General features: G+C 38.8%; 1 protein-coding gene across 3 annotated transcripts in view; it reads left to right on the top strand.

The window, feature by feature from the left end:
* stau2 (staufen double-stranded RNA binding protein 2) overlaps nucleotides 1-25,619 on the top strand; it is an 83,393-nt gene that overhangs the window by 10,413 nt on the left and 47,361 nt on the right. For all 3 annotated transcript variants that reach the window (XM_044104652.1, XM_044104654.1, XM_044104653.1), the window contains exons 6-10: nucleotides 8,852-9,011; nucleotides 12,561-12,668; nucleotides 19,359-19,571; nucleotides 21,223-21,360; nucleotides 24,950-25,078. In XM_044104652.1, coding sequence (XP_043960587.1) covers nucleotides 8,852-9,011; nucleotides 12,561-12,668; nucleotides 19,359-19,571; nucleotides 21,223-21,360; nucleotides 24,950-25,078 — 748 coding nt within the window. The remainder of the gene's footprint in view (nucleotides 1-8,851; nucleotides 9,012-12,560; nucleotides 12,669-19,358; nucleotides 19,572-21,222; nucleotides 21,361-24,949; nucleotides 25,079-25,619) is intronic.

Genomic DNA, 25,619 nt, shown 5'->3' with positions numbered 1-25,619 from the left:
CTTCTTTTCCATCTTATCATCACAGCTGCCCCCTGATAAAAAGAAGCAGCCAAATCCAGACAGGCAGGAACTTCAAAAGAAATAGCTTCTTTATTGCATTAGTTTCTCTATTTCATTTTATGTCAACACACATGTGCGTAGCTCACAAAATCAAATCACTTCACTGTTATAGAATATAAATCCCCATGGGTGACATACCAGTGGAAAGGATATTATGTCCTAATTGTCGTAAAGCCGTGTTTTATTGAATGAGGGTGTGTGTGTGTGTGTGTGTGTGGGTGGGTGGAGGGAGGGAATATGGCTCCAACATAAACAAATGCTCACATGATTTGTGTTCACTAGACTCTATGATACAGAAATCTTTTCTTCCCTTTCCATCTAGTCTCTTCTGAGTCAAGTTTTAGGACTTTGTATCCCTGTCCTCCTTAAATCAGCCTCCTTGATGATGCGTGCATGAAGTTAGGTCTGAAACAAGATTATATCAACTAAAGCACGTCAGAGACAAGGCAAGTTAGGTACTTGAAACCTCATATATGTCTTAAACTTGTTTTTATACACACATATTCGGTTGATTGAATGCGCTTTGATAGTTAAGCGTTAATTTTGCTGCTTTACTTTAAACAGTTAATGTGAACAAGTACGTGGCTCTGAAACCGTCACACACATCGACATCTTGTCTGAATACGTGGAAGAAGCGATGAAATTAATTCATAATACGCAAGCACAATCTCACACTGAAAAATTTAAAATTTAGAAAAGAGTTTGAGAAACTCAGCCTGTAATTTGAATAGATTTGTTCTGTTAAAAACATCCAGGAATATCTAAGAACATCTGTGGAAGCAGCTGGGACATCTGGAGAAGGCACCGTGCAAACTCGAGATAGCTGGAGGGGTTTTTCCACGCCCAGTGGGGCAAAAAGAATAGTGGACATGTGCAGAAGACTCAGTGACAGTTACAGAAATCATTGGATGGCAGGGATTGCCTCAAAAATTTGCATAACAACATATTACATTACCTGTAACCCAGTCGCAATAAGCAGTTAATCAATTGATCTCATGATCAATTAAAATGAGCTTGATAATTTCAATTCTGATTAATGATTTTGTTGTTGTTGTTGTTGTTGTTGAAGGGCAATTTTGTTTACAGAGAATTAATCATCAATTTTATTTTATTCATCTATTTCTGTTTCATTTTATTCTGTTCTTTGTGTCTGGTTTTTATATTCTTTTTGTTTATTGGTTTTGGTTGGTTTATGTTTGATATTAAAAATGTCTCCTAGTTCTAATGTGGAGTATTCTGTTCAAAATTGAAGTATATCAGTCTTGCATTATTATGCAATCATCAGTATAATACCTTAAAATTGTCTCAACAGAATAATATTATTGTTTATGGCAATAAATTCTGGGACAATTTATTATCCAGTAAAAGTTGTTATAGTGTTATAGTTTTTTTTTTAAGATTCTGCTGTATCTGATTAGCATTGGTTAATTTTCTGTCAATTTTTTTCAATCTATTTTTATGATTGTCACTTTTATTAGTTAAGTATTACGCTATTGACACTTTATTTATGCGTTTTTTTTTGTTTTTTTTTTATTTAATAAATGGACTCGAAGGTTGAAAATTGAGTGTGAAATTATTCAACTGCTGCTACTTTAAGTCAAAACTCTTAAGATGTCTTTTCATGGGGATCCAAAACGTATGGAGAGCAGGGTTTATGTTTCTGTTTTGAACTGGTTTTTTTTTTATTGTAAGCACTGCTGCTTGGTAACATTGGTAACCATTGTTGGTACCGATCATTGTGGGTTAATGGGCATCCCACACTGAGAGACACACTGTCCTACTTTCCACTGGTATTGTGCGTCAACTTCACAAAATAGCAACAGGTTGATCAAAATCATATCCTGTTCCATTGGCCCTTCAGGTATAATCCAGGCTGTTCTATCTCTTGTATCTTTTGGAAGAAGGGGCTAAACTGTTCCAATTCTATAACAGCTCTTTTTCATGTGCGCTTATTTGTAGTTGAGAGATACACCTATGTGTTTATGACTTTACCAAGGTTCCTGTAACAGTGGAACAGTTTCTCTATTCTTTATTTAGCACACTGTCCTACTGTTTTGAATTCAGTCCACATCACAATCACCAGTCACTCTGCTTTGGTCAGATGCGTCACTGGGAGATGTGACGAGAAATAGAGAAATATCACAAATCTCTTTCAAATTTATACTTTGTTTACTTTGGTTTGAATCAAACTCACAGTACACTTTCTGTTGGAATACACAGGTGTCTCTTTTAGTATCCTTCATGTGGAATAATAATGAATCTTTATAAGCCACGGTTTGGTTTTTTTCTCATGGTTCACAAATCCTTAAGGAACTCCAGAGGAAACTCTTATACATCCTTAGCAATTAGTGCTGCTTCATTCCTCAGTTTGAAAAGAAAAAGACAAACCACAGGGCTCACACATCCATATTTTTACAATGATCTCTATAGTAAAATATAACAAAAAGCTGAATATTCCTTATTTTACTACGGTAAACATGTTGTGTTCAGTTTAAGTGACCTGCACAGGTTTGTGGTCTGCCATGAGTTCAGCATGAACTTGTTTTGGGGGGAAAAAAAAGAACAAAAAAAACCCCACTCATCTCATTTTAGAAGTGCAAACCACAACAAACAGTAACAACAGTGAACACTGTCAGTTTGGACAATTTAATCAAACCGAGGCACAAAGAAAATGTTTCATGTAACCTGTTAGCTTTCAGGATTCACATCTGTGGCAGTAGGACCTGTAATTTGACTTTGATAATAAAAGACATGAGTGGTCTTCAGGGAAGAGGCAACATCCTATTATGGGCTGACAAAGTGTGCTCTGAAATTAAATTGAAATTTATTCAGATCTAATAAAGGAATAACAGCTGCTTAATAGCAACTTAGCACATTGGAGGAGCTTTTATTTTATTTATTTTTTTTATTTTGTATATTTGACATTACACCACTGTCTTTATTTCAATATAACTACTTATTTTTAGGTGTACTTGAGTACATTTGCTGGTCACTTTGCTGAAGCACTGGGCTTTCCCACTGAAGGATTTATAAAAGATTGTTGTACATCCTTAGATGTGTAGCCATTAATTTGCCATTTGTTGTATAACAATAAAACTATATTTTATCACTATTAGTCCATTTACAGTACAGTACTGATTGTGCCCTACTTAACCCACTCGCCATTGACGTTCCAAACACCACAGTATCCTTTTTTAGTGAATGCAACTAATATTATAAATAAAAGTCTTGTGTGAGACCTTTGTTAAGAAAACATGAGTTAAGACATTCGTCGCTTTAACCTTTTATTTGCATAGATATAACTGACTGGACACATACAGTTAATGAACTCATGTCTTGGTCCAGGGACAGTGTTCTCAACAGTTAGCTGAAGTGCTAGACTAGGATTAGCAATTTGCTCTGAATACATCAAAAAACATGTTGGTTGATGCTTTTATTGACTGAAAGATAAAATATTCCCCTTTTTTAACCTGCCTATCACTCATTAGAGCCAAAGAATTGCTTGATTAGCACATCTTTCCTATATTTTTTACATGTAAAGACATTCGCTTGTATGGGATTAAGCATTCATAGTAGTCTACTAAATAATCATAACATTTAATCTTGCTTCTCCTCTGTGGTCTGGTAGTTTGAAGCGTACACTCAGGATCCAAGAACAACCCCCCATCTCCCATCAATACATTTGATGTTTTGAGCCCTGTGTTTACTTGACTACGTGGGCTGTTTTCTCACCCCGGCATGTATTTTCTACATGAGCGATCGCGTGAGGCTGAAAGGAACGTGAGCCATTCTTGATGGATAAAGGGAATGGAGTATGGAAGTTGGGAGGAAGAGAAAACAAGTAAAGTTCTGGCAGGAGATTGGAGGAAAGTGCAGCTGGTGGAGGAGTGAGGCTATCCAAGTTTTTGTCTATATTATTTTTTTTCCTGTAGATCTTGGTCACCCTTTAGTTCCCCCAACGCAGTCCCATCCCCTCTACAAGGCTTTCTGTCCCAGTGTGTTGTATTTATTTTTGCAGTGTGTGGCCAGTAGATGTTTTGGTGGCCCAGCTCATGGATGCTGGGAAACAAAAAAGGCCACTACATCTCTGTATTCATCTGCTGCTCTTTGACCGTGTGCAATTTACTCATTTTTTCTCTCCTTACATGTTGCTTTTCACTTTAAGTCCCTTATGTCAATATTATTTTTGCTTTTTTTAAGTTGAATAATTTAGGTCAGACTTAGATTCTGTAACTATGTAATCTCTTTTAACATATTTTACTCCTGGTTTTCCCTTGAGGTCACATGGAAGATGAAAAGGCTGATCAATAAAGTCTTTAGCGTGAAATAAAGTTTTGGTGTTTCTTATCAAAAGTGTTGAGTTACTTTTCTTTTTCAATTTGTAATATGCAGGAGCTAAGTAAAGCACATGCTTGCTTGCCTAAAAAGGTTGTTAGCACTTAATAACATGGTGTATTATGATTGCGGAAATAGACAGTGTGGAAGAAGATAATGTCTATAAAGGAATGTGCATGTCCTGGAAAAACTGCTTTTACTCTCTGGCATTGTGATTGATTGGATTCAAGGGGCCCAGGTTTTGCCAGGAAAACATTCCTCACAGTCTGACACCCACGACCACCAACCTGAAGTGTTGAAGCAGTGCAGGTGGGGTCTGTTGTTTCAAGGTGTGGATACCAAATACTACTAACATGTGCAGCTGGAACAGAAACCTTGATTCAGGCTCTATCTTTGTCTGCTCAGAAAATATGTTGCAAAAATCTGTAGCGACATGGCACCTTCAGTACAATAACTTATTTTAATCACCGTACAAAAGTGATGTTGGAAAGGTAATATGTGCATACTGTTGTGAAAAAAGCAAGGCAGTCAACATCATGAATAGCTTAATATTTAAAACACAGTTAAAATGGGCAAAATGTGTTTACTCCTCAGCAGTTTTACTGTTTGATGAACTGTGCGATGCTGTGAGACTTCTCGTGGAGACAGTCTTGTTTACGTTTGTAAATCCCGCTGCTTGCTGGTCCAAACCATAACCACTTCTCTCTCAACCAATGAAGCCTATTTGCCGATATACAAATCAGCCGATGCAGGCCTGTGACTACCTGTTGTTTCACTAAACACAAAGAGCTGGCCGAGCTGGCGCTTTAATCCCGCCTTCAATTGTTTTATGAAAGCAGCTACTGACTGCGGTCAAGTCAGCAGCAACATGCAGTCAGTCAAATGTTGGGCTAATTGGTTTGTATTGTGACAGAGTTGTAAATAAATACTTCCAAATATTGTAAAATAATCAAACTGTCAAGAAAAATGAATTACAACTAAGTTGTTTAGTTCACGAAGAGCTTAACACGTGGTAATAGACAATACATTGTTGTTTTTCCTGCAGAGGCATTTAGAGGAAGGAGGGGTTTTTTTCATGCCACTGATGTAAATGATTTCCAGCTGAAATGTCACTCATAGCACTGATTACAATAACAAAACGTGTATTTCCCAGTAGGACTGTGTGTGGGCCTTGAAGGCAGCATAATGTTTGAATGTGCCTCTGTCTGTGTGTTCACACATGGCTCTTGGAATGATTAAAATGAAACGGTAACCTTCGCTAACTGGGCCCACATGAAAGGCAAGCTGTAGGGAAGGTTGGGGCTTCAAAGAAAAATTCATTACTCACTTTTAAATGCTGATGATTTATCATTTGATTGAGTCCTGGTATCAGTTCTGCTCTTTGACTCATTCCTAGCGCGCAGCCACTTTGAACCGACACATTTCTCTGTTCGTATAATAATTTTTCCCTCTCCGTATTCCAGCAGCAGGTGTCCTGATCTAATTTCATCCACGTTGCAGGGCCGCTAACAAAAATAATAATGATCACGCAGAAAACAGGCAGACGTGGTCACAGAGCGCAAATGAGAATTTTTGCTGTTTTCGGTCTACGTGATTTTGATGCGTGCATGTGTGCTGGCCTGCACTCTTGGCTTACTTGCTTGTGTGTAAGCCACTACTTTCCCACGTTGTGGAGTCGGGTCTCCCACAGGCCTCCCTCCACCTCCCTCTCTCGTCTCTCATTCTTTTCTTCCCTTTTCTCCTTCATGTCCTTCTCTGTCTTTCTTGTACCTCTCTCTTCTCTTCCCCTCTGCACCTGTAGTCAGTGCCGCAGCCCCAGCTGCTCCCATCTCGACTCAGAGATGTTGGCCTGAGCCAGTGTTGCACTTGGCATGTCCTCTGAGAACCTGGGGCCACGCTTGACGTGCGAGGCCCAGCCAGGCCCCCACCCAGGGAAGACTCCTGTGGCCATGAGTTAAGAGTAGACGCATGAGATGAGGGCTGTGGCCAGGAGAAAGACCGGCTGGAATTCTGGGAGTATTATGCTGATTCATTTTTCTCTCAGCTCAGTGGAATCAAATTTTAAGAAAAAAAAAAAAAAAACATAAGGAGAAACAGAGGATGTGTAGAAAAGTTACACAGATTTCTAGAAATGTGAAGCTGATTCCAGAATGGAATCACATGATAGACATCTCTCCTACTTTTGGTAATGTTTGCAAACCAAACAAAATATTAATTATAATATTGATAAGTAACCTATCCTGATATCTGTCAGAGAGGTTCCTTATACAGATGGTAAACAGAATTTAGGCATACTTGCTGCCTGAAATCTCCATATACAAAATGGTCTTAGTTTGGCAGGAAAATATATATATTTTTTGTTACTTACAGAGATAATATAAAAACCGATAATCCATACTTGTTTTTATTATTCTAAAAGAGATCAAATATTGTCTGAGTGATATTAGCCTCAGAATAATTTCACAACATTTGCTGAATGTTTTCAAAAATGTCTTTATCAAAAAACTTAATGATGTATATCAGTTTATAAACTAATTATAATTAGTTGTTTACACAAATTGTGAATCAGTCAATCTCACCAACGAATTTAGGCATCTAGACATTCAAGCCAAGCATGGTGGAAAGGGAGTTCTAGGTTCTAAAAATGTATATGTATGTGCAAACAAATGCAAACAAGCCTTCCATCAAAACATGAATACATAACACAGGTTTCAAAACTTAAGTCAAACAACGTCTGACTCTCCAGCTTTCCACTAGAATGTAATCAACTCTGGTGTTTTATCATTCCGACCTCCCAACTTCTCAGTCAAGTCGTGTGCAGAATAACTTGCCTCTAACCCAGATGGTGCTCCGGCGTGGACCTGAAAATGTTATTGAATTTCTGTAGTGCTCGGTTACATGCCATGGCATCTGAATGGGTGTAGGTGTTAGTGTTTTTCAACATCCATAATTCAAGGCATCATTTCAAATCAATTCAGTTCCACAAAACCGTAAATATTTATCCAAAGGTCTTGCTAAACACATTCTTATTGTGATACAAGATACTTGGGGGGAAAAAAAAAAAAAATCACAAACAATAGCTTAAAACCTCGGAAACAATGTTTGTGCATGGTTCCCATGAATCTTTCAAACATCTTTCTGCCTTGGAAGGTAAAGAAATGTGGGTTTATGATAAGTGGCTTTACCAGAACCCATCAACAGCAACTTTTAATTAAACTGCAACGAGGGTTACCATTGACCTTAAAGAGCCAAGGGCATGTGGAAATCTGAACCATGAGCCATCAGATCCATCTGGTACCAATGCTTTTTATTTGATTGATTGGTGTACTCTTGGTAAGCAATCGGGTTGGTTAATAAAATGTTCCATGAGGGAAGGACTTTCATAACGGTGTTGATGATGGATCAGAAGGGTTCCCTGTTAAGTTTATATAGATTCTAGCATTAAATCTCGGTTGTAAAAAAGATTTATGTCCTCTTTAAAAGTGTTTTTGTATGTATCAAAAAGGGATTGTTGGGTTATGATTATCCTAATTTAATTTCTCTTTATCTAATGAGGAGCATATGTGTAATTTGTTACAAAACCAACCGCATAGATTTCTAGGGCTCACATCATTTAAAGCATTTTTTTTTTCCTCATGAATCCATGAACCCTTGTAAAAGTGCAGCTTCATGCCAGACCCTAGCAGGATGTTTTAGTGGAGATATTTGTACAAATAAAATAAAAAAAGGACAGCTTTATACATATCAGCCTTGTTGTAAAGTGTGGTCTACCTTAAGATTTTAATTCTGTGAATAGAAGCCCACTGCCAAACATGAAAATGCACAAAACAGTCTGGGAACTAGACACTAATCGAGACATATTTCCATAAATCCCAGCTTGTGTCGACCACATATAGAGTGTCTGTATGTGCTTGTGAATATAAGTGTATCTTTGAGGGTGATTAAAGCAGACAGGGAGAGGGATATTAAAATCTTTGGTTTCCTCACTTATTAGTTTTCCCACTATTTTTCTTTCCTTTTCCCCAATTTGGCAGACATTCTCAGCTCTTCTCCTACTGACCCAGTGGGGAGGGGTATCAGGCACACAGACCTTTAAATCTGCCCGCTGACAGTTCAGCCCCACTTTGTCAAGGCCCAGTGAAAGAGAGGATAATCTATGTTCGGGGCGAGAAGAAAGAGTGGAGGATATATGTCCCTGTGCTTTGTTTTGCATCCATGAGCTGAGATTCAATAGCAAGACATTAGTCAGATAGCTGGCCAACAGACCATTGTGTAGTAATTGACCCAGATGAAGTGGTGGGGCTTTTAAATTGGGAATGGTGTAAAGTCATTGAATTGATAGCTGTGTTGGACCTTCTTTTTCCCCTGTTTTACGTCTTACATAGACATCCTGTTAAAATTTAGGACTAAAAACATAATTTTAGGCGTAAACATGCTGGTTCTTTGTGTGCTTTAGGTACCATTATCCTGTCCCTAAGATCTTCTACGTGCAGCTCTCTGTGGGGAGCCGGGAGTTCATCGGGGAAGGACGCACCCGCCAAGCAGCGAGGCACAACGCTGCCATGAAAGCCCTCCAAGCACTTCGCAATGAACCGATCCCTGAACGGCCACCACAGGTAAAAGCAAACTCATAAAAGTCTCGAAATGACACAGAATAACACCTGACGTTTATTAGAGACATGTTGGTGTTGTCGCACCCTTTGAATTTCTCTACGTCACCCACAATTAAAAGATTTGAGAAACTTGGGTTGGTCAGAAATGCCAAACCAAGCACAAAAGCCTATTTTTAGACATTTGTGAAGCTGAAAGGAAAACTGTTAGTTTCTTATCAGCATCTGTTAATCAGTCTGGATCCATGTGGCATTTACTCTTTGTAACATAGCTACTCTCTGCACACCCACCCATATTCCAAAGGACTGAGTTAGATATAAAAATTAAAGTTGTTTTTATGCTGTTTTCACCTCTTCTACCACGTGTTGAAGAGGTAATTAGAAATCTTAAAAAGCACGATACACGTCAGCTATGTCAGCCTTATCAAACTTGCCTTCTTATGTTGGTTTTATGTTGCAATCGCATCCATTTGGTGTTTTCACCTCAGAGGTCTATTCCAACCTGAAACTAAAAGTGAAAAGGTTTTGTGCTCTTGGTTCCTTTCTCCTCTATCTGAAAAGAATCCAAAGATGTTTTTTTGTTTTCATTCATTTACCAAGATGAGTGTGTATCCACCCTTAATCAGGTTCAAGCCAAAGCCGCCTCAGCTCTAATTACTCTAATGTGTCACATAAGCCCTGCAGTCTACTTTGCACCTGGCAGGGCTGCATTTTTTGTTTTCCTACTCTTTCTGCCTGCCTTCTCCCAATGTCATTGTACCTTTCCGAAGTTTCTTAAAGTTATACTTGTTAACTGTTGTTAGCGTCTCCCACCGGAAATCAAATTACCCCTGTCCCAGTTGCCTGGCATCGTTGATGGTTATTTAAAACGCTTTGGCTCTTCTCACTTACCTGCATCGCTGTCTTGTGGCGTCGGCTATCATAAACGAGCTCTTTGTTTGCTCCTGCTGAGTCTTGATTTACAAATTGAACCGCATTGTGTAGACCAGTGTTTCCCAACCCTGGTCCTCAAGGCACACTGCCCTGCATGTTTTAGGTATTTCCTTGCTTCAGTGCAGCTGATTTCAATTGATGACTGATTAACAGGTTGAATCAGGCACATTAAAGCAGGGAAACCTCTAAAACATGTAGGACAGTGTGCCTTGAGGACCAGGGTTGGGAAACACTGGTGTAGACCGTATAAGCATGTCATTCTGTCTATGCGCGAGTGTGTGTGCGCTCCGGCATGTTTTGGTGTGACGAGGACATCCGAAAGGCTAAAGGTTTGTTGTACTTGATTCTTGGTTGTTTAGTTTTTGATGAATGAGTGTCAAGATTTTCCAAGAAGTTTTAGAACTTGTTTTCCTGGAAAGAAAAAAATTGTTTGCATTATTATTTAGAATTAAGAAATATTTATTATATTCTTGAAACTTTGTTGTATTTTGTCACATAATATCCACACATTTTAGAGTACATTAGTTTGAGGAAAATAACACATGCTTGTCACTTTTTGACAAGCATGTATTTTTTTTTAAATAAAGATGTATTAAGTGTGGTGTGCAGTGTTGTTTTTGTACTTTACAACCCACAAATATGGTTATGTAGTGGTCAAGTCAAAGTCAAGACTTACCTCAACAACCTGTTCATACTCAAAAACCCTAATATTTCTAAAAAATTACTTCACAAATATTTAAAAGACTCACAACTTCACAACCATGCGCTACAAAATCGTAGCTAGATGAAGCTACTATGAGTCTTTTTATTACTTTTGGTCTCATCAGGAATCATCAGGAATATGGAGAAACCTGGACAACCTGGAGAAACCTGGTCTTGTCCAGGTCACTTGTTTGTTGTTCTTCGCAATCTTGAGCATCTTAGTCTTCCCTTTTGATCTAGAATCCATTCACCCGATGAAAGAAGTTGCTCATAAGCTTGTAGCTCAAGGTTAATCAATTTTTCTTTTCTTTTTTCTGCCTGCCATCACTTTTCATTTAAATAGTTCCTTCAGGGTGAGTGTGATGCTGCACTGTATATGTTTTTGCACTACGACAAGGAGTATCTGACCCGACCATCAATAAGCAGAAGCAGTGCTGAAGTCCGGTCCATTCCAGCCTGCGCTTGTTTTTCCTCTCCCTTTCAAAAACCTTTCTCCTGGCAGCTTGTTAAGGCAACCTTGAGAGTGGATTCTCTATTCATCACACATATCAGGACTGATGGCAACAGAGGAAAATGCAGCCTTGCAAGCTGAGCTGAAATTTAACAGAAAATTGGACTGTGTTGCTTTTATTATCTAAAATACCAAAGATAGACAGAATAAAATAACGTTTTTGTTAAAATAGACAAAACATGGTGATAACTGAAGTGCTGGAAGATCATCAGAAAAGAAATACTCTAGTCCAGCTTGGCTGTAGTGTCTGATTTTGTTTTCTGTTACGCTTCTACAGACAAAAGTACTACCAGGGTGACTGTGTATCACAAATGATGATCTAAGTCTCCAAAGTGCCCCAAACGTTTCCACCTTACTTTGTGTCATAAGAAATGTAGGTAAATCTCCCCTGAATTGAGTTCCAGCTCGGTGTGATGTCTGCTTCCTCTGAAATCCAAGAAATCCCATCTCAAAGTACTCATCACGATCCACGTCAGGTCACACAATGAACCAGAAGAAGCGACGGAACCCTGAGGGGAAGGACTGCAGCCAGTCAGACTTAATGAGACAAAGAGCTGGACATGAAAAGATAAAGATCGAGACATAACGCTGCATTCCAACAGGCTACAGGCAGCAGAAAGCCCCCTGTTGTGGGATATGATCTCACTGGATTGAGCTTGGTTTCATTATCAACTGAAGTGACTGTAAGCTGGTGATTTCCCGGCAGTTTCTCTTATTAATCTAGTTATGTGTAAGAGAAAGTCTTGAAGTTAAAGCTTAAACTGGAGTCAAATGAGCAAATTCCATTAAAGAAATATTTCTTAATATCTAATTTAAAGTCACAATTTAATACCTGATAAAGAAAACAATGAGACCCTTGAATGTAAATCATTCAACTAGGTCACATGTGAATGACCTAGTTGTTGTACAAAATGTGGGCCTGAACTGAAGTCTTTAATCCCATATCAATAAAGTTCAGTATGCAAGCGATTTAAATATAAAAATAAAGAAATAAAATGCTGGACCATGTTACAATTACTTTTCATGCTGTACGTCTGTTACATCACAAAAAGTCAACATCCTAACTGGACCACAGATTTCTTATACCTACTGTCTGCTTTAACCTAAATCCTCAAATGTCTGAATGTTCTCTGGAACGGCTAGGTTACTTAAAATTGGGTTTTGTTTTGGTTGTTTATTTTGTTTTGACATTCTGATGTTTCATGTATTACTTGCTCATATAAGCTAGTATACAAATGCAGCCAATTTCTACCTTTTTTAAAAACTTTGACAGTTCAGATTTAGCTACAAATGTCTACTTTGCCCTCTAATAGGATTTTAAATTGTTAACATTCAGATGTTAACCGAGTTGCTCAGTAAAACACATTTACAGTAATTGTTTTTTTTTCTTTTTTCTCTTTCATATCCAGAGTCCAGAGGAAGAAGTGGAGACACAGGAAGGAACTGATGCCAGCAAATCAGAGATTAGCCTCATCTATGAAATCGCCCTCAAAAGAAACTTATCTGTTAACTTTGAGGTAAGAACAAAAACACAGCCATCAGGCAATCATTTTAAGTTAATACCATCATGTTGACAAATTATGAAAATATCAGTGTTGTGACTGTGAACTGGGACGGGATGAGAAAAGGAATGAATAAAAAAGAATGACTGCAGGATGAAGATTAGGTGATTCATTACTTTGAGGGAGTTTTAAAAAGTTTCAGTTTTGATAAACCCAGACTCTTTTGTTTTTGCACTAGTTATTCTCTAGGGAAAGTGTTTGGGTAGAACTGGGAAAACAACACTCAATTTGTTAGATTGTAAGTTGAGTGTTATTTTCCTACTGGATTAGCCACAATCTATGTAAGACAAATAGTAAAGGGAGATTATATAATTAAGGAACCATTCCTAAATTTTTTAATTTCAGAGTAACATTGAATTCTAAAAGTTGAATATTCTATACAAGACCCATCATAAGGTTATAGTAATGAGCCTTAATAAATGATGAAATGATGAAAATGCTTGCACCATTTTGAGAGTTGACATAATGGTTTAGAACGCACAGAGGCTGCTGTTTTAATATCAGCAGGAAATCCAGAAAATAGTTTCTTCTATATTAGGTCAGTGTTTCCAAAACGTGGAGGTCAGAAATTGGCAACATCACTCTTATTGGTGCATCTCTAAACATGATCCACCTTCTTCACACCCAAAAGTTGTCAGCTTTGGCGGCATTCCTCTGTTTAGAATCGGCCTCAGTGGCTCCTCATCAGTCCCCCCAAAATAAACTCCCTACCAGCTTTGTTTGGTTTCTTTGCTACACATGATCCTAAACTTAAAGTTACATCCTCAAAGTCAGAGTAGCTCACTCTGTCCTCATATGACCTGCTCTGTTCTTCTTGGCTTTTACCATATCTTAGCTGACTCATCTAATATTCTCTCCCTAAGCCTCCACCCCCTCATCTTCGTTTGCACTCGGTAAGGTGCCAAAAACAAGGGAAGCTCAGTTTACACTGTGTGCTCCCTCCCTTCCTCCTTAGACCTCTCCCTTCCATCTCCATCACTCCCAAAAATCACAAATGAGGCGGTTGCATGTGGAGACAAGGGGGAGATGCAGACACAGGAAGAGAAGTAACATATTTTCTCTCTGCTGACTTGGCTTGTTAATATGAGTTTACCCTTACTTTGGATAAGTTGTCTGGAAAACTGAAGTCCTTCCATTTGTTCCCCTCACTTTCCTCTACTCATTTGCCCTTTAAAGCAGGATGTAGTTTCATTTCTAGGAACAGTTATTAATTATTTTAGCCAGCTAAATCAGGGGTTGAGGTAATTCATTATCTGTCATGTCTTTATCACTGTCCTTGATTACACTGTCATTTTTAGTCCTAGCAAATTTGGAGAGAGGCGGTTTTTTTGTTCTCCTGAACCATTTCCTGTTCTCTCTGATTAATGTTTTTTTTTTCCCCTTCAACTTTTACAGTTTTTAATCACCTTAAATATCTCTATCCAAAATGAATCTTTCCAGTTATCTTTCCCACTTGTGATTTGTGTAAATCTTTTTTTTTTTTTTTTTTTTTTTGTTTTCCATTAAGCTTGCTGGAATATTAAATAATTATTTACTTCAAAGCACTTTGAAACACCTTGTTGCTATGTGTTACAAATAAACCTGACTTAACTATTCAACATTTTTACACATCAATCAGAGTGATTAATTTGATTTAGATGGGAAGAAATGAACTCATCTGGAGGGCTGTATTTCTGCATTACCTTAACAAGAAGTGCTTAGAATTTGATAGTTATAATTTGATAGGCGGAAGAGTCCTTGTAATTTTGCCGATAGCTCAACAGTGAAGCTATAGTTTGCCATGAGCCATTAATGACCCATAATCCAACAACATTACTGGCAAATAAGAACATCCTTTCCCAGTTAAACACATGCAGCAGCTGCAGTCTGACGCTCACATACTGGCTTCCTTTTACTCTTCATTACATGAAGTAAACATTTTTCCAAGAATTCAAGTCTTGAGGCTTGACTCATACTCCTGGTTTATGGGGCCTTCTTGGTTTGATGAATATTTGAAACCAAATATTCGTATTTGGTTTCAAATACAAATATGAAACCATATTCGTATTTGGTTTTAGTATACCAAATGCGATTTGTATTTATTTATATCACCCTTTTTAGGTTTTTTTTTGAACAACTGTCCCTTTTCTTGTAATGGTTCAAGGCACACATTTATGTGCATCCAATTGTAAAGCAAAATTCAGCAGGAAAACAAACATAAACAATAAAAATAACCAGTTCAAATAATGAAATGTAGAGACCTCGGGGATAATCAACTGAGTCAATTACCACGACACTCCATGTGTTCCCCTTTAGATGTCAGGAGATCAAAGGTCCCTTAGGAAGGGAGTAGCACCTGTCACATGTCTTGACAAGCAGATGAACTGGTTTGTAACCTTGGTAAAGTTGGTGTCACACTGTTTTCTATCTCACCATGTATACGGGCGTTTTGAAAAACACAGGTTGCCGGGGTCTTAATGTGGGAAAATAAATGACATTTTGCAGGACATCAAGTCCTGCGATGTCTTTGAAGATTTTGATGCTCTCCTGTTGTGAAAAAAACTTGATGTATAGTGGATATTGCTGGGGTTAAATTCATAGTCTGACTGTGTTATGAGCAAACTTGTTACCTAAAGGTAACAGGCCATCTGGGAAGGAGTTTCACTTCTCCACAAAGGCCCCCCCAAGCGGTCAAATAATTTTTTGCTAAATTATTTTGGTAGCAACTGATGGCTTAAATTTCCCTTTTGGTTTCAGCAGTTGTATGTTCTAAGGTAAGGAAAACATCTGTTCAGCATGCTGTGAGATTAAGTGATGTTATCGATGAGTCATTGCTGAGACACTTAAAGGAGATTTATTTGGCGTAGGAGAGCTGCAGGTGTCCTTTCTTTGAAATGTCCAAAACATTTGTGGTAGGATAGTTTTTCGGATGACCCAAATGCATATGCTAATTTATGTAATGTGGAAGCACAATTTTTTCCAATTCCATTGAAATAAAAGACTCATCTACAATAGTGTGGCGGGGATTAAAGGATTTTCTTTCCATCACTGTGTCCTGTCTCCTTGCAAACTACTATTGTTTTGATAGATGGGTGACTACAATCTCCACAGCTTTCATTACTGGCACAAATTCTTACTCAAGTATTAACCACAGTATCGGGATATAGGTTTGCAGCACATCTAGCCTCCAGCATGCCTTGTACAACAAGATAGTTTCAGAGAAATTGCTATCGCTATAATAAAATAAATAAGTAAAACAACACCAATCTCCTATGAAATATGCATTTAGAGCCCCTAATACCTTACCCTATTAGATGACAAATGTCAGCAGAAAATAGTTTTACCCAGATCTAAATAATCGCTGCAGACAAGACGTTTCAAGTTTGCTTTAAGTTGAATTTTTTTCTGAAAAGGGGCCACTGAAAGGTTTCATATTTGAGAAAGATTAAAAATAAACAAGTCAAAAAGATGGATCTCCACATCATCCCTTGTCATTTCATATTTATCTGTCCCCATTTTACACTATAGTGGATTCCCTGTTATTCTCTGTCTGTGTGCTGAGAATACTACTATTCACTACTGTGGAATGCATTGACCATTTTTAAATTGGTCAGTGCATTTTATTTTGATTTATTTTTTTTTTTTTACCAACCTATTCTTTAGCCATAGCTTCATCTTTTCCTGCAATGTGCTGAGAAATGGCCAATACACTTAGGAGTGTGTTGATACGCTCAGAAGAAACTTTGCTCTTTCCTCAAAAATCATAAGCTTAAGAACACACGCATATTAATCTTCCGCGCATTCCCTCCAACAACATAACAGATCCCTCTCATGTGACCGCCTTCGATCTGAGCAACGTTTTCACCTCATTCCATCCTTCCCTTTACTGGGGCATGAAATTACCCTTAAGTCAATGTTCGACTGTCTACTTTCCCATCACTCTGCTACGATGAGGGTCGCCACCACCCCAAGAGCCAGTTGGCTCATTTAATCCCCCTGTCAGGCAATATCAAACAGATGTCAGCATCAAAGAGGAACCAATCTATAAATCACAGCTTGTGTGTTGTGTTGGGGGGGTAGGACATAAGAGAAGAACCACCCATCTTACAAGGAGCAGTTTCCCTCAGGGCATGTCCATCCACCGCGCTTCACAAAAGGATCTTTCTTCTCTGTACCAGTCCTCACCATTGTCGTACCCTGATCCCATAGCCTCCTCTTCTACAGTACCAGAGTTCTAGCTTGCACAGATCCTCAGACTGCCTAGGGTATTAATGTCTCCCTGAAAAGCCAAAGTGAAGGCCTCCCACTTTGAAGAGACGGGCAAAGGGGGGAAAAAATCAACATTGAATTACAGAAGGTTTCCTGTGTACAACTTGATCTCCTTGTCGTCGGGTGGTAGACGGGTGTGTTTGCGTGTTTGTTTGCGTGTCTGTGTGCGGGCTTGGCTTGTAGGTGAATAGAAGCACTGAAATCCCATCGGTAGCGGTGCGGATCCTGTGTCGTATGCCATGAGACTGACTGCAGCTTGTCTACTGCTATCCTAGACCAAGGGAATGTTGTACCTATGCACCTTTTGTCATATATCTTGTTGACTTAAACATGTACCTACATAGGCTACATTTGGTTTCCCTTCCTGACGACCACATCAAGGTCTGTAGCCACTGCATACGCCATGGCCCATTTTCTTTAAATACTTTAAAATAGTACAGTGTCAACCAGTCTGCATGTTTTATTTGAAAATAAATGAATCTGGAAATATTGAACAGTAAATAGATAGAAGTCCAAACAGTGCTATGTATTATTTTAATAATAATATTAAAATAAGCAAATGTGACTCTACTGTTGTTTTGTTTTGGTAGTGCAAAGACACATTTGGAGAATATTTTTAAGCATGCACAGCCATTTTGTCATGTCAGGTACCATGAACTAGGCAGGGAAATAAAAGCTTATTTTCAAAGAAAAGACCTTCCAAAATGCCGCTGGTCTATGGAACAAGATTACTTTAAAAGGCTACAAGGAAGTCGTGTCTCCTATAAAGCAAAGCATAAAGAAGTTAGAGGAACTCATTTGTTTAAACTATTCAAATCCTGAAGTGTGCAATCTACAACTTGCTGCCTACGGGAGTTTATGTGCCAAACTATTTCTTGGCTTGGAGCAGTAACTTCCTGGAGTCTCTCCTCGTTGCCTGACAACTAAACAATGAGATGTAACAAAATCAAACTGGGAATAGCACAATCCTGTTTTCTACATCTCTGAGACAAGGAAACCTAAATCAGTTCAGCAAAGCTTTGAAAAACCGTTTCTCTTCAGATGAGCTTGAGCTCTTTTTTTTTTTTTTGCAAATCCATTCACAAACATTGGCGAGTTTGTGTGTTGGTTCCTATCCCAGGGATCCTCTCGCTGAGTACTTACACATGGTTTTTGTGATGAACAAGGAGACAGAGGAAGACGGAGAGGCAGTCGCAGGAATTACGCAGAGGAAGAATGCTCCTTACTGCCTTACTGCTCGTGTGCACAGTCCGTTACTGGTTCAGATCTGTTTCCTCCAAGTGACATAATCTTTGCTGAGAAATGGCCAAGCTGTGTGAAGTGTCATCACCGCATGCTACTGGCACTGTAAAAACATTCAGCTATCCAGTGTTTCCGATCGCGGTAAATGTTAGTTTGTACAAGAATCTGTCATGTTGCATTTTCTTTTTCTGGAGACGAGTAACACCAGAGTCGATCCCCGCGGGTTGGAGGGAGTTCAGCTGTTCAGTTGGACAGTGATCTCTTCAAGGCTTCATCCTTCTACATACCATTGTCTAATGTTGAAAGTCTAACTTCCAGTCTTTCAGTTTCTTAATTAAATTGCTAGAGCTTGTGTAGTGAGAGAGGAAGTGCTCATATTCTACTGTTTTCCTCTAATGTCTGGTATTTGTCCGTGTTGATGTGCGCGGCATCTCAGGAATGCCCGAGCCGCCTCTTATCGGCAGAATCGGTTTTATCGGTCACTGGGTTTAAATTAAGTGTTTCTAGATTGCGGCTGATTGCTACAATTTGTGCTGTCTGCGCCGCTGCTCCAACTTTAGCAAAGAAACTCAGCAGAGCGTGGGAGGAGGAAAGGGGGTGAAAGAGAGATTCCAAAGGGGGAAAAAAAACAGCATCCACCATAAACCATTAAGGCCTGAGGCGTAGCTTAAACATGGACACATGTCAGGCAACTGTGTGTTATAACTCTGGAATCGTACGTGTGTGAAACCTAATTCTTTTCCTACGTAAGGTTGGAGAGAACCCCACCTGCTGCACACACATTGTTCTCAGACTTCATAGGAAGTAGATGTGATTGCAGAAGCATGACCTAACGCCAGCCGGTGTTTGTTTTAGGTCTCCCAGGTGACCAGAGGCTGGAGGAAGGAAACTGAGCCTCCATCACCAGAGACTGTCATTTAGGAACATGTTACTCTTCATGCGTGTGTGTGTGTCAATGTTTTTCAGTCCAGTGTGTGTTGTATATGATTACCATGCGCATATGGGTGGATAGAGCAGATGTTTTGGACCACCTGGTTCAGCTTGCTAGCTAGCACAAAACGTACATGACAGAACACTGACACACATCTATTTATTTTTTCTCTCTTTCTCTCTCTCCATTTGTTTGTGCTGCAAACGTTTACCAAACTTTTCCAGGTGTTAAAGGAGAGCGGTCCGCCTCACATGAAAAGCTTCCTGACCCGCGTCACCGTCGGAGAGTTCTCTGCCGAGGGCGAGGGGAACAGCAAGAAGCTGTCCAAGAAGCGTGCCGCTCTGTCCATCCTGCAGGACTTGAAGAAGCTCCCCTTCATACCGACTGTGGAGAAACCCAAGACGCACTACAAGAAACGCACCAAGACTATCCTCAAGGTGCTGCACGCAGGGGGTGAATGGGGGCCAGGGGGGTGCTCAAGGCTTTGCTGGCATACGGTTCTCATTTGAGCGACACCACAGCTTTATCAAGTTATCCTTTTAACCTTATTCAAAACTTAACAAAAAGTATAATACGACTATTATAGGACCCACTGTCCTGTATGAATTAGGTGTTTCCTAGCTCCTGTGCACCTGACCTAAATGAGTAGGTGATTAACAGGCTTCTCCACCACTTGATGTCATGCTGAGGACTCATTTAAATCAGTGGTGCTGGAGCAGCGACTATAGTGGGGACCACTGATAAATAACACTTAAGTTATTTTGATTTTGTTTCATAAACTAAAGCTATAAATTTTAATAAACCTCACAGCTTTTCATTGTGCTTTTAAGTAAATGGGCTCAGAATATAATCCTCATTTGTGCCATTCTTCTCTCACTAGCCATATAACAAGGTAAAGTTAGCTGCAGAGTTAGCCTGGCTATCTTCTGCGGCCTGCAGTCAGCTGCTATACACACATGATAATTGAGGCTCACTGTAGTTTTGCCCAACACTAGCTTAAAAACAGGTAAATGCTCTTATAGTTTTCTCCCCATGACTGTGTTTATCACAGCAGGAAATATTTACAAACAGCCAAATTTGTATTGTAGCCATCTTTCAACCAGCTAATTGCCAGTACAAAGCAACATGTGGGGGAGGGGAAGCGCTTCATTGCTTTTGGATATAGCTGGAGATAATTGGTCCCTCCAGAAATTTTTTGTAACATTTCATTGATTTCATGATACTGATTGTTTCAGTATCATTCCTGATACATATTCCAACATAAGTCTTTATGACATTAAAAATAGTTATGTTATATTTTCTTTCTTCAGTGTTTTTTGTTATTCTCATCATCTATCCACCTTAATTTGCAGATTACAGTTTTTGTCCATTACAATCAAGGATTCAGTATTATCAATTCAGTTCATTTTAGTTCAGGTACCTAGATACTCTGAACTATTGGGGGAATAATTTTATTCATATTCTTCATTTAGATTCTATTTTCATTTTGTTCTAATTGGTCATCTAACAGGGACAAATGCAGTAAACATAGCTTTATTGTATAATATAAAGCTGATTTGGATTTCTGTCCCTGACTGAGAATTTAGGGATTAAAACCTAAACATATAACCCTTTATGAATTTGAAAGACATCAATGTAACTTGCAAATATATTTAGTAAAAAACGGCGTAAATAAATTAAACAATGAGGGATACTTGTGGTATGTAAAGAACCAAAAATAAAGCTCAGACTCCGATGTTAGTATAAATGTGTAAAACATTTTGATTTTAGAAAATGTTCCACACATATATGTGTAAATATATGACAGGTATTTTGATTGAAGTATTTTTTTATTTCCTAAAATTATGTTTCCCTTCAGAATATCTACTCAAATTATAGGTTGTATTTTTTACATTGTTTTTGTATTAGATTGTGCTATCACAATAAAATGAATTTTCATCTGTCATCCATAGAGACAGGACCTTTACACATCTTTACCATGGGTGCAGATTTTATTTTTATGAATATATTAACTCAGCAAAAGAACTTGCCATAACAAAAAAAGCATTTTCAAAAAAGCTAATTATGTAATTCTCCTTTTCTTTCCAGACGGGACCTGACTACGGTCAGGGCATGAACCCAATCAGCCGATTAGCTCAAATCCAGCAGGCCAAGAAGGAGAAGGAACCAGAGTACCAGCTGCTATCGGAGAGAGGGATGCCGCGACGTAGGGAGTTCGTCATGCAAGTGAGCAGATATTTTAACTTCTTTATTTCTTAATCCGCTCTGTTGGAACAAGACAAAGTGAGGATTAAAGATCATGTCAGGAAATGGTCCATATCTGTACAAGTATTGAACTTTTTCTTTCTCAGTACAATTTTCTAGATTTCTGGGGGGGGAAAGTTCTTTGTCAGATGACCGTGACAGAAAATTTAAACTTTGAAACACCCAGGTTCAATGGAAAGCTTTGGAAGAAAGCATATCCATGTGATAGAATGTCCCAGTCAAAGTCTTGACCTAAATCAAATTAAGAATCTCTGAAGAACATTTCTAGAACACTTTGTAAATGCATCTAAATGAAAAACATGGTTTAAAAATCTGAAGCATTTATAATGAGAAAGAGAAGGTTACCCTGGCCTTGTTCATTTTAAACAAGGTCTGTGTCTAGACAGCCTTCTGTGTTTACAGTTTTTGACGGTACATCTTATCCAGAGTCACCCATTGTTCCTCTGTTGATGTCTGTGGGTTAGCTTAACTTTGCATTGACAGGAAACTTTTGCCCAGATGAAATAAATGAAAAAAAAAAAAAAAGTTAGACTTCAGCTGCTTTTGGAAGAACTGATCTGCGGGGCGGGGGAATTATCCTAAAAATAATAAAATGTTGTTTTTGTTAATGTTAGAGCTTTAGTCTGTTTACTTTAGTTTCAACAGAATAAGATGGAGGATGGTGAAAAGACGATGTACTCTCTGGATGAATGGAGCATAAAATTAATCTGCTGAATTCACTTCTGATTGATTAATCAGAGAGCGGGGGTTATGTTGGGATGTGTTGTGCGAAAGGTGAAAAAAGGAAAAAGAAACAAGATGACCATTCCCTCTGGTCTCCACATGAATCTGTCAGTCTAATCACGGTTGGCAGTGCACAACGTTTTCAACAATAAAATCTGTCTCCAAGTGCTCTCTCATGTGTAACTTTATGAAAATGTGATCATATAAAGCTTAATATACTTAAAATAATTGAAACGCGGTGCATTAGGAAAAACGAGGCACTGGCAGAGCTGAGCGATTTTATGCTAGCTCGTTTTACAGTTTATTAATTTTGTTAAATGACCGAGTTTGTGCAAGTACTGTCCAGTAACAACAGCTGTGTTAGATTGGTGAGTTGGCCATCTAGTTCAGTGAGCCTGAATCTGATTTTCTGAGTTGGGTTGTAGCCGCTCAGAACCCTCTTGTTCGGAGTTTCAGCTTACAGTTGTGGTCAGCAGTGCTACATCCACTCACATGTCCATGAATTTAGTTAATTTTGACCTTGTGATACATTTTTACAAGTGTTTATTTTTCTTGAATATAAAACATGCACTTAGAGTGTGGCTTGACATTAGAACTGGGTGAATAATTCGGAGTAAACTGTCTACCCGCACAGGCTCAGAATTACACATACAGACTCAACTATATGCATATACAACTTGTAAGCTTTGGTTAAATGTCTCTATGCAATTTGCACCTCTACCACTATCATTGTGTCTCACTTTTGGGGAAATTTTCTCTCAAAATTTGACCAACATTCTTCATTGAATAGATGAAGTTTATTTAAACTGGCCTGCTACCAAACCAATCTCTCCTTTTAAATGTGACATTTTTCCCGTGGTGTAAAGATTTTAATTTAGTCTGCTGTAACTATTTCAGATTCAGATTTTATGTGAGCTGGGGTTCATTCTTTCAGAAAACTCAACATAGTTTCTGCTAGTCTCTACTAGCCAAGTGTTGTTTTATGGTAAAGTAAAAAAAAACAAAAGAAGACCCACAGCATGACACTACCACACTGTGGGATGCCAAGTTTACAGACGATGTTACCCAGCCGCACATTTTCGTCAATCCCGAAGATGGCAGTTTTGGAGTAGTCGATTCTTACCACCAGAATTTAACATACCAATTATCATTTTTGTTCAACGTTGGTTCAGGTAATCAAAACAGGGCTCCTTTGCAAATTGAAAATTTTCTTTCATTACAGAGGTGGTCTGCTTAGAGGCATTAAACCTATTACAGAATGTAACTTTTTAATTATTCCTCAACGAAGCATTCTTTTTCGAAATAAATTGTAATCTTCACTGTCTCAGTTTCCTGTTTCCTATTCTGGGTAAAATGTTCACGTTGATCATTTTAAGTCATTGCCACTTATCTTGTTACGCATGTAGTTAAACATATATTTTTTTAAAAAAAAGCCAAACTGTGTGTTCTTAGTTTCTTTTCTACTTCTTTTCTGGTGTCGTTTAGATAGGAAAATTATTGTGAGGGCACATTTGAGAGTCACTGACAGTGAAGTATTAAGAAATTCACAGTAAATCCAGGTTTAATCTGGAATAGATGACCCTACTGAGGATGTTGAACATCGTCTGAAGATGTCTTCAGAGTAAGATATTGAACTTAGCATCACATCCCTGATGAGCAGCAATTTACTGAGTATGTGACTGATGAAAACACAGACGCTTCAGGTTTGCACAATAAAGCTGAAAAGCAGCCGGTGAGCTCCAGCCCTTTCGGCATCTGTACCCTTGACATCCTTCAGCTTGTTGCTAGTTGGGAGATGTTCGGAGTGCCTTCATTTTAAAGCTGCTGCTACTCTGTTTCTGTTGCCACATAGGACATCCCTCATGAGCAGCATAGGTCTTTATTGTGTCGCTTGAATAAGAAATATAACCAGCACACATGGCATAATGTAGTCCTTTTTTATCATCTGGATTTTTTATTTTTTTTTCCCACCTATTCATCCTTCTGTCCATCTCTCAGTCAAACTTGCTCTCCCTGTCTTTATATCCGTAATCCTCCTCTTTTATATGAAGAACAGAGCTTCTCTCACCATCAGGCAGTAATTCAGCCCCAAACCCATTCTCTCTGCCTCTTTGATGCACACATTAGACCCTGTGTGTGTGTGTGTGTGTGTGTGGGTGCGCATATGTGTGCGTGCTCGCTTGTGAGTGTATGCATGTGTGCGTGTCATTCTTTTGTGTAGTCCACTCACTCTTCTAAAATTTCCACATTGTTCCCCCCGGTAGGCAGCAGGGCTCAAATGAGCCTCTGTTTTCCCGTCTTTTGTTTAAACAGAAAAAAAAAAAAAAAAAAAGCCTCCACCTTATATCAGATGGCTTTGAGGTGCTTATGTGGTTAATACTTAATAAAAGCGTGAATCCGGTCGGGAGTTGGCTATTTGCTCCGACTGTAATGTCGTTTGCCAGCTTCATGCGTCCAGAGCAGCACTTGAGCTTGTCAGGCCGCTGTGAATGAGAGCGCCGAGGCCTGGCTTTTCACAGGCTCCGGCTCCCCACAACATTATTTGTACAGTGTAATTGTCTGTTTGTATAACACAACGACGTCCGATCTGCTCTTGGAAATTTCTGCTTACATTCTGCGTGGACAGATTTAATGCTTTGGGATTACTGAAAAACAAACACTTGACGTCGCATGGCTGACTTGGCTCAGGAAGCCCGAGTCCTGAGCTGAAACTGAATGGAAGCTAAGAAAACCACCAGTAAAACAGCATGTTAATATGTTGCCCTAATACTCAGTTGTGACCTTTTTTTTCCTCATTGTTTGCCTGTTCATGTGTGCGCTCGTGCAGGTGAAGGTGAATAACGAGGTTACCACGGGAACGGGACCCAACAAGAAGGTGGCCAAGCGGAACGCCGCTGAGGCAATGCTGCTGCAGCTGGGATACAAGGCCTCCACGGTCTCTCCAAATCCCTCAGAGGTACGAACCCAACCCAACTGCAACTTCTGCATTTCATTTTCGACATGTATACAAACCTCCCCCCTCTGTTGTTATGTGGAACCATTTATTTATTCCAGTGTGGGATTACTGTAAGTAGGCGTCCTTCAAACTTTTAAACTGTCATCGGCTCACTGAGAACATGACTAAAGTTTGGGGACTTATGATGACTTTTGATGGGTAACGAGAAATGCTCCTACACTGTTTGGAAAAGTTAGGAAAACTACGGAATTTGTTTGGAGGATTTTCCCACTTCAACTAGCATTTTGTCCATCCTCTTTTGCAGATAACGTATTTATCTCTTTAGAAATATCTGCCAAAAAGCTCTTATGAAAATTTTAAAAAAATAAAAAATAAAAAAAAAGGTCTGGAAGCTCTAGACATTTCAATCTGCAACAGTATAACATCTTCACATTAACAACATGTAGTAACTCTTGTTTAAATTCCATCAAAGACTCAAGTATATACAAAGAGATATCAGATTTATTTCAAACCACATTTGAGCTGTAAACATTTTTATTAG

This window comes from Gambusia affinis, linkage group LG21, assembly GCF_019740435.1.
Source record: "Gambusia affinis linkage group LG21, SWU_Gaff_1.0, whole genome shotgun sequence".
NCBI classification, from domain to species: Eukaryota; Metazoa; Chordata; class Actinopteri; order Cyprinodontiformes; family Poeciliidae; genus Gambusia; species Gambusia affinis.
This window is presented reverse-complemented; position numbering and strand designations above follow the sequence as displayed.